We start from the raw sequence: 13,197 nt of genomic DNA on the forward strand, positions 1-13,197 counted from the left end.
AAAAAGTGGAGGAAGTAAAGTGTTTTAGATATCTGGGAGTGGATCTGGCAGTGGATGGAACCATGGAAGTGGAAGTGAATCATAGGGAGGGGGAGGGGGCGAAAATCCTGGGAGCCTTGAAGAATGTTTGGAAGTCGAGAACATTATCTCGGAAAGCAAAAATGGGTATGTTTGAAGGAATAGTGGTTCCAACAATGTTATATGGTTATGAGGCGTGGGCTATGGATAGAGTTGTGTGCAGGAGGGTGGATGTGCTGGAAATGAGATGTTTGAGGACAATATGTGGTGTGAGGTGGTTTGATCAATAAGTAATGTAAGTAATGTAAGGGTAAGAGAGATGTGTGGAAATAAAAAGAGCGTGGTTGAGAGAGCAGAAGAGGGTGTTTTGAAATGGTTTGGGCACATGGAGAGAATGAGTGAGGAAAGATTGACCAAGAGGATATATGTGTCGGAGGTGGAGGGAACGAGGAGAAGTGGGAGACCAAATTGGAGGTGAAAAGATGGAGTGAAAAAGATTTTGAGTGATCGGGGCTTGAACATGCAGGAGGGTGAAAGGCGTGCAAGGAATAGAGTGAATTGGATCGATGTGATATACCGGGGTTGATGTGCTGTCAATGGATTGAATCAGGGCATGTGAAGCATCTGGGGTAAACCATGGAAAGTTCTGTGGGGCCTGGATGTGGAAAGGGAGCTGTGGTTTCGGGCATTATTACTTGACAGCTAGAGACTGAGTGTGAACGAATGGGGCCTTTGTTGTCTTTTCCTAGCGCTACCTCGCACATATGAGGGGGGAGGGGGATGTTATTCCATGTGTGGCGAGATGGCGATGGGAATAAATAAAGGCAGACAGTAAGAATTATGTACATGTGTATATATGTATATGTCTGTGTGTGTATATATATGTGTACATTGAGATGTTTAGGTATGTATATTTGCGTGTGTGGACGTGTATGTATATACATGTGTATGTGGGTGGGTTGGGCCATTTCTTTCGTCTCTTTCCTTGCGCTACTTCGCAAACGCAGGAGACAGCGACAAAGCAAAATAATGATAATAAGGAATTATAATTGCTGTAATGACATAAGATGCCCATATATCTCCAGTATGGTTTCAGAAGTGGTAGAGGATGTGGGGATTAGGTGTTTGCTTTGAAGAATGTATGTGAGAAATCCTTAGAAAAGCAGATGGATTTGTATGTAGCATTTAAGGATCTGGAGAAAGCAAATGATAGAGTGGATAGAGATGCTTTGTGGAAGGTATTAAAGAGTATTTGGTGTGGGAGGTAAGTTGTTGGAAGCAGTGAAAAGTTTTTATCAAGGATGTAAGGCATGTGTACGAGTAAGGAGAGAGGAAAGTGATTGGTTCTCTGTGAATGTCGGTTTGCGACAGGGGTGTGTGATGTCTCCGTGGTTGTTTAATTTGTTTATTGATTGGGTAGTTAGGGAGGTGAATGCAAGAGTTTTGGAGAGAGGGGCAAGTATGCAGTCTGTTGTGGATGAGAGGACTTAGGAAGTGAGTCAGTTGTTGTTTGCTGATGATACAGTGCAGGTGGCTGATTCGGATGAGAAACTGCAGAAGTTGGTGACTGAGTTTGGTAAAGTTTGTGAAAGAAGAAAGTTGAGAGTAAATGTGAATAAGAGCAAGGTTGTTGGGTTCATTAGGGTTATGGACAAATCAATTTGGAGGTAAGTTTGAATGGAGAAAAAGTGGAAGTGAAGTGTTTTGGATATCTGGGAGTGAATTTAGCAGCAGATGGAACCATGGAAGTGGAAGTGAGTCACAGGGTGGGGTAGGGGGCGAAGGTTCTGGGAGCATTGAGGAATGTGTGGAAGGCGAGAACGTTATCTGAAAGAACAAAAATGGGTATGTTTGAAGGAATAGTGGTTCCAACAATGTTATATGGTTGCAAGGCGTGGGCTATAGATAGGGTTGTGCAGAGGAGGGTGGATGTGTTAGAAATGAAATGTTTGAGGACAATATATGGTGTGAGGTGGTTTGATCGAGTAAGTAATGAAAGGGTGAGAGAGATGTGTGGTAATAAAAAGAGTGGGGTTGAGAGAGCAGATGGTGTATTGAAATGGTTTGGTCACATGGAGAGAATGAGTGAGGAAAGATTGACAAAGAGGATAAATGTGTCAGAGGTGAAGCGAACAAGGAGAAGTGGGAGACCAAATTGAAGGTGGAAGGATAGAGTGAAAAAGATTTTGAGCAATCGGGGCCCTGAACATACAGGAGGGTGGAAGGCATACAAGGAATAGAGTGAATTGGAATGATGTGGTATACTGGGGTGGACATGCTGTCAATGGATTGAACCAGGGCAATTGAAGCTTCTGGGGTAAACCATGGAAACTTTTGTGGGGCCTGTATGTGGAGAGGGAGCTGTGGTTTTGGTGCATAACTCATGAGAGCTAGAGATTGAGTGTGAAAGAATGTGGCCTTTGTTGTCTTTTTCCTAGCACTACCTCGCCCACGCGGGGGGGGAGGGGTTGCCATTTTTTATCTGTGACAGGGTGGCAATGGTAATGGATGAAAGCAGCAAGTGTGGATATGTACATATTTTTTTTTTTTTTTTTTTTTTGCTTTGTCGCTGTCTCCCGCGTTTGCGAGGTAGCGCAAGGAAACAGACGAAAGAAATGGCCAAACCCACCCCATACACATGTATATACATACACGTCCACACACGCAAATATACATACCTACACAGCTTTCCATGGTTTACCCCAGACGCTTCACATGCCTTGATTCAATCCACTGCCAGCACGTCAACCCCGGTATACCACATCGCTCCAAATCACTCTATTCCTTGCCCTCCTTTCACCCTCCTGCATGTTCAGGCCCCGATCACACAAAATCTTTTTCACTCCATCTTTCCACCTCCAATTTGGTCTCCCTCTTCTCCTTGTTCCCTCCACCTCCGACACATATATTCTCTTGGTCAATCTTTCCTCACTCATTCTCTCCATGTGCCCGAACCATTTCAAAACACCCTCTTCTGCTCTCTCAACCACGCTCTTTTTATTTCCACACATCTCTCTTACCCTTATGTTACTTACTCGATCAAACCACCTCACACCACATATTGTCCTCAAACATCTCATTTCCAGCACATCCATCCTCCTGCGCACAACTCTATCCATAGCCCACGCCTCGCAACCATACAACATTGTTGGAACCACTCTTCCTTCAAACATACCCATTTTTGCTTTCCGAGATAATGTTCTCGACTTCCACACATTCTTCAAGGCTCCCAGAATTTTCGCCCCCTCCCCCACCGTATGATCCACTTCCACTTCCATGGTTCCATCCGCTGCCAGATCCACTCCCAGATATCTAAAACACTTCACTTCCTCCAGTTTTTCTCCATTCAAACTCACCTCCCAATTGACTTGACCCTCAACCCTACTGTACCTAATAACCTTGCTCTTATTCACATTTACTCTTAACTTTCTTCTTTCACACACTTTACCAAACTCAGTCACCAGCTTCTGCAGTTTCTCACATGAATCAGCCACCAGCGCTGTATCATCAGCGAACAACAACTGACTCACTTCCCAAGCTCTCTCATCCCCAACAGACTTCATACTTGCCCCTCTTTCCAAAACTCTTGCATTCACCTCCCTAACAACCCCATCCATAAACAAATTAAACAACCATGGAGACATCACACACCCCTGCCGCAAACCTACATTCACTGAGAACCAATCACTTTCCACTCTTCCTACATGTACACATGCCTTACATCCTCGATAAAAACTTTTCACTGCTAACAACTTTCCTCCCACACCATATATTCTTAATACCTTCTACAGAGCATCTCTATCAACTCTATCATATGCCTTCTCCAGATCCATAAATGCTACATACAAATCCATTTGCTTTTCTAAGTATTTCTCACATACATTCTTCAAAGCAAACACCTGATCCACACATCCTCTACCACTTCTGAAACCACACTGCTCTTCCCCAATCTGATGCTCTGTACATGCCTTCACCCTCTCAATCAATATCCTCCCATATAATTTACCAGGAATACTCAACAAACTTATACCTCTGTAATTTGAGCACTCACTCTTATCCCCTTTGCCTTTGTACAATGGCACTATGCACGCATTCCGCCAATCCTCAGGCACCTCACCATGAGTCATACATACATTAAATAACCTTACCAACCAGTCAACAATACAGTCACCCCCTTTTTTAATAAATTCCACTGCAATACCATATATATATATATATATATATATATATATATATATATATATATATATATATATATATATATATATATATATATGTGTATATATATGTATATATATATACTGGAGGAAGTAAAGTAAAATCCTGGGAGCCTTGAAGAATGTGCGGAAGTCGTGAACATTATCCCTGTAAGCAAAAATGGGTATGTTTGAAGGAATAGTGGTTCCAACAATGTTGTATGGTTGCGAGGCTTGGGCTATGGATAGAGTTGTGCGCAGGAGGGTGGATGTGCTGGAAATGAGATGTTTGAGGACAATATGTGGTGTGAGGTGGTTTGATCAATAAGTAATGTAAGTAATGTAAGGGTAAGAGAGATGTGTGGAAATAAAAAGAGCGTGGTTGAGAGAGCAGAAGAGGGTGTTTTGAAATGGTTTGGTCACATGGAGAGAATGAGTGAGGAAAGATTGACCAAGAGGATATATGTGTCGGAGGTGGAGGGAAAGAGGAAAAGTGGGAGACCAAATTGGAGGTGGAAAGATGGAGTGAAAAAGATTTTGAGCAATCGGGGCCTGAACATGCACGAGGATGAAAGGCGGGCAAGGAATGGAGTGAATTGAATCAATGTGGTATACCGGGTCGACGTGCTGTCAATGGATTGAATCAGGGCATGTGAAGCGTCTGGGGTAAACCATGGAAAGTTGTGTGGGGCCTGGATGTGGAAAGGGAGCTGTGGTTTTGGGCATTATTGCATGACAGCTGGAGACTGAGTGTAAGTGAATGGGGCCTTTGTTGTCTTTTCCTGGCGCTGCCTCGCGCACATGAGGGGGGAGAGGGATGTTATTCCGTAAGTGGCCGGGTGGCGATGGGGGTGAGTAGGGGCAGACAGTGTGAATTGTGTGCATGTGTGTATATGTGTGTGTCTGTGTGTGTATATATGTGTGTACGTTGGGATGTGTGGGTGTGTATGTTTGCGTGTGTGGACGTGTGTGTGTGTGTGTGCATGTGTGTGGGGGTGGGTTGGGCCATTTCTTTCATCTGTTTCTTTGCGCTACCTCGCAGGTGTGGGAGACAGTGACAAAGCCAAATAAATAAATATATATATATATATATATATATATATATATATATATATATATATATATATATATATATGTCTGTGTATGTATATGTATGTATATGTTGAAAAGTATAGGTATGTATATGTGCGGGTTTGGGCGTTTATGTGTATACATGTATATGTGGTTGAGTTGGGCTATTCATTCGTCTGTTTCCTTGTGCTACCTTGCTAACATGGGAGACAGTGACTAAGTATAATAAATATAAATTTCCACTTTGAAAGGGGAGGAGATTGGATAGGGAAAATATGTAAAGGAAGGGAGTTGCAATTTCAGTGGCAGAAAGGAAGAGTAAGATAAGAGTGATGAGTGAAAGTATGATGATCTCGCTGGTGATGGGTTCTTTTCACTTTATTGGTGACGAGATGGGTTGACAGGTTGGGTGGCTGACCTTTTTTAGTGTTAAGGTGTTGGTTGTAATGAAGAGTGAACACCAACCAGGACATTATTGTTGAAATAGAGAATGAAAGAACTAAATTATGGCATTGAAATTAAGGTAAGGAGAATGTGAAGGAGTGATCATTCCTACGGTAGATGGCTGTAGGCTGTAAACTGTATGTTGTCAAGATATGCTAAGTAGTCATATTTTATCACTCATTAATGGTAAGTAATGATTTTGATTAGTAATTGTGTTTTGTCAAGAAATGTCCAGTTGTCTTTCTTTATCATTCATCAATATTGATTTGAGGTTCATCCTTGCGTATCTTCATCCTCTCATCCAGTACTTTTCAGCACTTTCCCTGGATTTTTTGCTTTTTTGAACCTCTGTAGATTAGAGCTTTGAAGAGATATCTTTTTTTTGGATGTAAAGTGTGTTTAATGAAAATATCTTACAGGATGTCTACCAGAGTGTTTGGGTGAAAGTGAAAATAATGCACAGCGAGTAGAAGGATCGGAAAAGGAGAAATGGGTACGCCGTCGTGAGCGTAAAGAGAGGAGAGATTCTGAGAGAAGAGGCTCCATAAATACATCAGATTCTGATTCAGGTAAAACAAGAGGACAGATTGGATTTCATTAAAAGATTTATGTGTTTCTCTCCAGTGTGGTTTGTCCTTTAAGCATGAGAGCTTCTATAGGATATTCATTAGGTAAGTCAGGGTTAAGACCTTTTTTAGTGTATCCACTTATTCACTAGCATTCTCCCACCCTTTGCTGTCCACCAATCCTTGGCTGCAGCAGCTCCCCCTCAGGCTTACCTTCAGCCAGTCAGGGACTACCATAGAGATAATGTCACAGATCCTCTGGCCGGCTGATGGTTCAGAACTTCTCCAAGTTACATGTCAAAATGTGTTTACAGAGCAGCATTTTCTGTCCCATGGATTAGTATATTTTCACATTGATCTTTTGTTTTTTTATTATTATTATACTTTGTCGCTGTCTCCCGCGTTTGCGAGGTAGCGCAAGGAAACAGACGAAAGAAATGGCCCAACACCCCCCCCATACACATGTATATACATACGTCCACACACGCAAATATACATACCTACACAGCTTTCCATGGTTTACCCCAGACGCTTCACATGCCCTGCTTCAATCCACTGACAGCACGTCAACCCCGGTATACCACATCGCTCCAATTCACTCTATTCCTTGCCCTCCTTTCACCCTCCTGCATGCTCAGGCCCCGATCACACAAAATCCTTTTCACTCCATCTTTCCACCTCCAATTTGGTCTCCCTCTTCTCCTTGTTCCCTCCACCTCCGACACATATATCCTCTTGGTCAATCTTTCCTCACTCATCCTCTCCATGTGCCCAAACCACTTCAAAACACCCTCTTCTGCTCTCTCAACCACGCTCTTTTTATTTCCACACATCTTTCTTACCCTTACGTTACTCACTCGATCAAACCACCTCACACCACACATTGTCCTCAAACATCTCATTTCCAGCACATCCATCCTCCTGCGCACAACTCTATCCATAGCCCACGCCTCGCAACCATACAACATTGTTGGAACCACTATTCCTTCAAACATACCCATTTTTGCTTTCCGAGATAATGTTCTCGACTTCCACACATTCTTCAAGGCCCCCAGGATTTTCGCCCCCTCCCCCACCGTATGATCCACTTCCGCTTCCATGGTTCCATCCGCTGCCAGATCCACTCCCAGATATCTAAAACACTTCACTTCCTCCAGTTTTTCTCCATTCAAACTCACCTCCCAATTGACTTGACCCTCAACCCTACTGTACCTAATAACCTTTTGTTTATGTGAATGATATATTGGATGTGTGCTTTTGTGGGTGCTTTAGGGTACTTATATGTTTTTGTTATTGTCATTTTATTATTGTCATTTTATTATTGTCATTTTCCTTTGAAGTGAGAAAACTTATACAGCTTTGCCAAAGATGACTTTTCTCTTGGGGTGTAACCTAAGGTAGGCAGAATCTGGTAGCGGACTGAAGTAGGGCATTAGAAACGTCCAAGGGAAATCAGGGAAAATTTCGTGGGGCTTGGTTCTAGATAGAGGGCTGGGGTTTCAGTGCATTATGCATGGCAGCTAGAGAATGTATGTGAACAAATGAGGCCTTTTCTCTGTTCCTGGTGCTATTTTACTAACACAAAAAATGACAAATGATAAAAGTGCGTGCTCAAATTACAGAGGTATAAGTTTGTTGAGTATTCCTGGGAAAGTATATGGGAGGGTATTGATTAATAGGGTGAAGGCATGTACAGAGCATCAGATTGCGGAAGAGTAGTGTGGTTTCAGAAGTGGTTGAGGATGTGTGGATCAGGTGTTTGCTTTGAAGAATGTATGTAAGAAATACTTAGAAAAGCAAATGGATTTGTATGTAGCATTTATGGATCTGGAGAAGGCATATGATGGAGTTGATAGAGATGCTCTGTGGAAGGTATTAAGAATATATGGTGTGGGAGGCAAGTTGTTAGAAGCAGTGAAAAGTTTTTATCGAGGATGTAAGGCATGTGTACGAGTAGGAAGAGAGGAAAGTGATTGGTTCTCAGTGAATGTTGGTTTGCGGCAGGGATGTGTGATGTCTCCATGGTTGTTTAATTTGTTTATGGATGGGGTTGTTAGGGAGGTGAATGCAAGAGTTTTGGAAACAGGGGCAAGTATGCAGTCTGTTGTGGATGAGAGAACTTGGGAAGTGAGTCAGTTGTTGTTCGCTGATGATACAGCGCTGGTGGCTGATTCATGTGAGAAACTGCAGAAGCTGGTGACTGAGTTTGGTAAAGTGTGTGAAATAAGAAAGCTGAGAGTAAATGTGAATAAGAGCAAGGTTATTAGGTACAGTAGGGTTGAGAGACAAGTCAAATGGGAGGTAAGTTTGAATGGAGAAAAACTGGAGGAAGTGAAGTGTTATAGATATCTGGGAGTGGACTTGGCAGCAGATGGAACCATGGAAGTGGAAGTGAGTCACAGGATGGGGGAGGGGGTGAAAGTTCTGGGAGCGTTGAAAAATGTGTGGAAGTCGAGATCATTATCTTGGAAAGCAGAAATGGGTATACTTGAAGGAATAGTGGTTCCAACAATGTTATGTGGTTGCAAGGCATGGGCTATAGATAGAGTTGTGCGGAGGAGGGTGGATGTGTTGGAAATGAGATGCTTGAGGACAATATGTGGTGTGAGGTGGTTTGATTGAGCAAGTAATGAAAGGGTAAGAGAGATGTGTGGTAATAAAAAGAGTGGTTTAGAGAGCAGAAGAGGGTATATTGAAATGGTTTGGTCACATGGAGAGAATGAGTGAGGCAACATTGACAAAGAGGACATATGTGTCAGAGGTGGAGGGAACGAGGAGAAGTGGGAGACCAAGTTGGAGGTGGAAAATTGGAGTGAAAAAAATTTTGAGCAATCGGGGCCTGAACATGCAGGAGGTTGAAAGGCGTGCAAGAAATAGAGTGAATTGGAACGATGTGGTATACTGTGTCGACATGCTGTCAAATGATTGAACCAGGGCATGTGAAAGCGTCTGGGGTAAACCATGGAAAGTTTTGTGGGGCCTGGATGTGGAAAGGGAGCTGTATATACATACACGTCCACACACGCACATATTCATACCCATACATTTCATTAAATTTTAGGGAGAATAAAAAGATGTTCTGGAAGGAGGTAAATAAAGTGCGTAACACAAGGGAGCAAATGGGAACTTCAGTGAAGGGCACAAATGGGGAGGTGATAACAAGTAGTGGTGATGTGAGAAGGAGATGGAGTGAGTATTTTGAAGGTTTGTTGAATGTGTTTGATGATAGAGTGGCAGATATAGGGTGTTTTGGTCGAGGTGGTGTGCAAAGTGAGAGGGTTAGGGAAAATGATTTGGTAAACAGAGAAGAGGTAGTGAAAGCTTTGCGGAAGATGAAAGCCGGCAAGGCAGCAGGTTTGGATGGTATTGCAGTGGAATTTATTAAAAAAGGGGGTGACTGTATTGTTGACTGGTTGGTAAGGTTATTTAATGTATGTATGACTCATGGTGAGGTGCCTGAGGATTGGCGGAATGCGTGCATAGTGCCATTGTACAAAGGCAAAGGGGATAAGAGTGAGTGCTCAAATTACAGAGGTATAAGTTTGTTGAGTATTCCTGGTAAATTATATGGGAGGGTATTGATTGAGAGGGTGAAGGCATGTACAGAGCATCAGATTGGGGAAGAGCAGTGTGGTTTCAGAAGTGGTAGAGGATGTGTGGATCAGGTGTTTGCTTTGAAGAATGTATGTGAGAAATACTTAGAAAAGCAAATGGATTTGTATGTAGCATTTATGGATCTGGAGAAGGCATATGATAGAGTTGATAGAGATGCTCTGTGGAAGGTATTAAGAATATATGGTGTGGGAGGAAAGTTGTTAGAAGCAGTGAAAAGATTTTATCGAGGATGTAAGGCATGTGTATGTGTAGGAAGAGAGGAAAGTGATTGGTTCTCAGTGAATGTAGGTTTGCGGCAGGGGTGTGTGATGTCTCCATGGTTGTTTAATTTGTTTATGGATGGGGTTGTTAGGGAGGTAAATGCAAGAGTTTTGGAAAGAGGGGCAAGTATGAAGTCTGTTGGGGATGAGAGAGCTTGGGAAGTGAGTCAGTTGTTGTTCGCTGATGATACAGCGCTGGTGGCTGATTCATGTGAGAAACTGCAGAAGCTGGTGACTGAGTTTGGTAAAGTGTGTGGAAGAAGAAAGTTAAGAGTAAATGTGAATAAGAGCAAGGTTATTAGGTACAGTAGGGTTGAGGGTCAAGTCAATTGGGAGGTAAGTTTGAATGGAGAAAAACTGGAGGAAGTGAAGTGTTTTAGATATCTGGGAGTGGATCTGGCAGCGGATGGAACCATGGAAGCGGAAGTGGATCATAGGGTGGGGGAGGGGTCGAAAATTCTGGGGGCCTTGAAGAATGTGTGGAAGTCGAGAACATTATCTCGGAAAGCAAAAATGGGTATGTTTGAAGGAATAGTGGTTCCAACAATGTTGTATGGTTGCGAGGCGTGGGCTATGGATAGAGTTGTGCGCAGGAGGATGGATGTGCTGGAAATGAGATGTTTGAGGACAATGTGTGGTGTGAGGTGGTTTGATCGAGTGAGTAACATAAGGGTAAGAGAGATGTGTGGAAATAAAAAGAGCGTGGTTGAGAGAGCAGAAGAGGGTGTTTTGAAGTGGTTTGGGCACATGGAGAGAATGAGTGAGGAAAGATTGACCAAGAGGATATATGTGTCGGAGGTGGAGGGAACGAGGAGAAGAGGGAGACCAAATCGGAGGTGGAAAGATGGAGTGAAAAAGATTTTGTGTGATTGGGGCCTGAACATGCAGGAGGGTGAAAGGAGGGCAAGGAATAGAGTGAATTGGAGCGATGTGGTATACCGGGGTTGACGTGCTGTCAGTGGATTGAATCAAGGCATGTGAAGCGTCTGGGGTAAACCATGGAAAGCTGTGTAGGTATGTATATTTGCGTGTGTGGACGTATGTATATACATGTGTATGGGGGGGGCATTTCTTTCGTCTGTTTCCTTGCGCTACCTCGCAAACGCGGGAGACAGCGACAAAGTATAATAAATATAATAATAACATTTCAATATATACATATATATACATACACAGACATATACATATATACACATGTACATAATTCATACTTGCTGCCTTTATTCATTCCCATCGCCACCCCACCACACATGAAATGACACCCCTTTCCCCGCGCATGCGCTTGAGATAGTGCTAGGAAAAGACAACAAAGGTCCTATTTGTTCACACTGTCCCTAGCTGTCATGTATAATGCACCAAAACTACAGCAGTCTTTCCACATACAGACCCCACAAAACTTTCCATAGTTTACCCCAGATGCTTCACATGCCCTGGTTCAATCCATTGACAGCATCCTGACCCTGGTATATCACATCGTTCCAATTCACTCTATTCCTTGCAAGCCTTTCACCCTCCTGCATGATCACTCAAAATCTTTTTCACTCCATCCTTCCACCTCCAGTTTGGTCTCCCATTTCTCATTTCTTCCACCTCTCACACATATATCCTCTTTGTCAAGTCTTTCCTCACTCATTCTCTCCATGTGACCAAACCATTTTAACACACCCTCTTCTGCTATCTCAACCACTCTCTTTTTATTTCCACACATCTCTCTTACCCTTTCATTACTTACTCGATCAAACCACCTCACACCACATATTGTCCTCAAACATCTCATTTCCAACACATCCACCCATGCCTCACAACCGTTTAACATTGTCGTAACTACTGTTCCTTCAAACGTACCCATTTTTGCTCTCCAAGATAATGTTCTCCCTTCCACACATTCTTCATCGCTTCCAGAACTTTCACCCCCTCCACCTCACTGTCTCACATCTGCTTCCATGGTTCCATTTGCTGCTGTTTCCACTCCCAGATATCTAAAACACTTCACTTCCTCCAATTTTTTTCCATTCATACTTACACCCCAATTGACTTGTCCCTCAACCTTACTAAACCTAATAATAACCTTGCTCTTATTCACATTTACTTTAAACCTTCTCCTTTGACACACTTTTTCAAACTCAGTCACCAATCTCTGCAGTTTCTCACACGAATCAGCCATTAGGGCTGTATCATTGGCAAACAACAACTGATTCACTTCCCAGGCCCTCTCACCCCCAACAGATTGCATACATGCCCCTCTCTCCATAACTCTTGCATTTATCTCCCTCGCCACCCCATCCATAAACATATTAAACAACCATGGGGACATCACACACCCCTGCCAGAAACTGACATTCACTGAGAACCAATCATTCTCCTCACTTCCTTCTCGTACACATGCCTTACATCCTTGGTAAAAACTTTTCACAGCCTCTGGCAACTTACCTCCCACACCATATACTCTTAAAGCCTTCCACAAAGCATCTCTGTTGTGTATGTGTGTTCTATTTTTCATATTTGCTTGCTGTATCCCATGCAGTGAGGTATTACCAGAATCAGAGGAAAGGTGACCTAATGGCCACTTTTGCACACATCCCCTCTCTAACAGTCATGTATAATGTGTTGAAATTACAGACCCCTATTCACATGTAGATCTCACTGACCATTCGTTGGTTTCCTGTGACTAGTTCTAGCCATCTGTCTGTCTATCTGTATGTCTTATGCCTGTCCCAGTTGGAACTTCCTCAAAGGGGTGGCCATGGCAATAGAGTCTATAACTAAAGAGCTCGAGTGCTGCTTCTTAGCCTTTAGTGCCTCAATCTTAAAAGGACACTGGCTGAGGGCAAGTCTGGCACAATGTTTGCAGAGGCCCCTATCAAATGTTCCTAATGAATACTACCATCTAATTCTCCTATCTGCTGCAGCTACCACATGTTTCTACCTAATAATCCTGCCTAAATGTTCTTACCTACTATTTCTATCTACTGCTCATAGCATTTTGCCAAAAGGCAAAGCTAGTGCATAGTGCTCACCACAGGAAAA

At 42.9% G+C, this 13,197-nt stretch overlaps 1 protein-coding gene across 1 annotated transcript in view; it reads left to right on the forward strand.

Moving 5' to 3' along the window:
* LOC139761194 (KICSTOR complex protein SZT2-like) overlaps window positions 1-13,197 on the forward strand; it is a 388,469-nt gene that overhangs the window by 187,385 nt on the left and 187,887 nt on the right. The window contains exon 36 of the mRNA XM_071685224.1: window positions 6,149-6,298. Coding sequence (XP_071541325.1) covers window positions 6,149-6,298 — 150 coding nt within the window. The remainder of the gene's footprint in view (window positions 1-6,148; window positions 6,299-13,197) is intronic.

Source organism: Panulirus ornatus, chromosome 39 (genome assembly GCF_036320965.1).
Source record: "Panulirus ornatus isolate Po-2019 chromosome 39, ASM3632096v1, whole genome shotgun sequence".
In the NCBI taxonomy this organism is placed as follows: domain Eukaryota; kingdom Metazoa; phylum Arthropoda; class Malacostraca; order Decapoda; family Palinuridae; genus Panulirus; species Panulirus ornatus.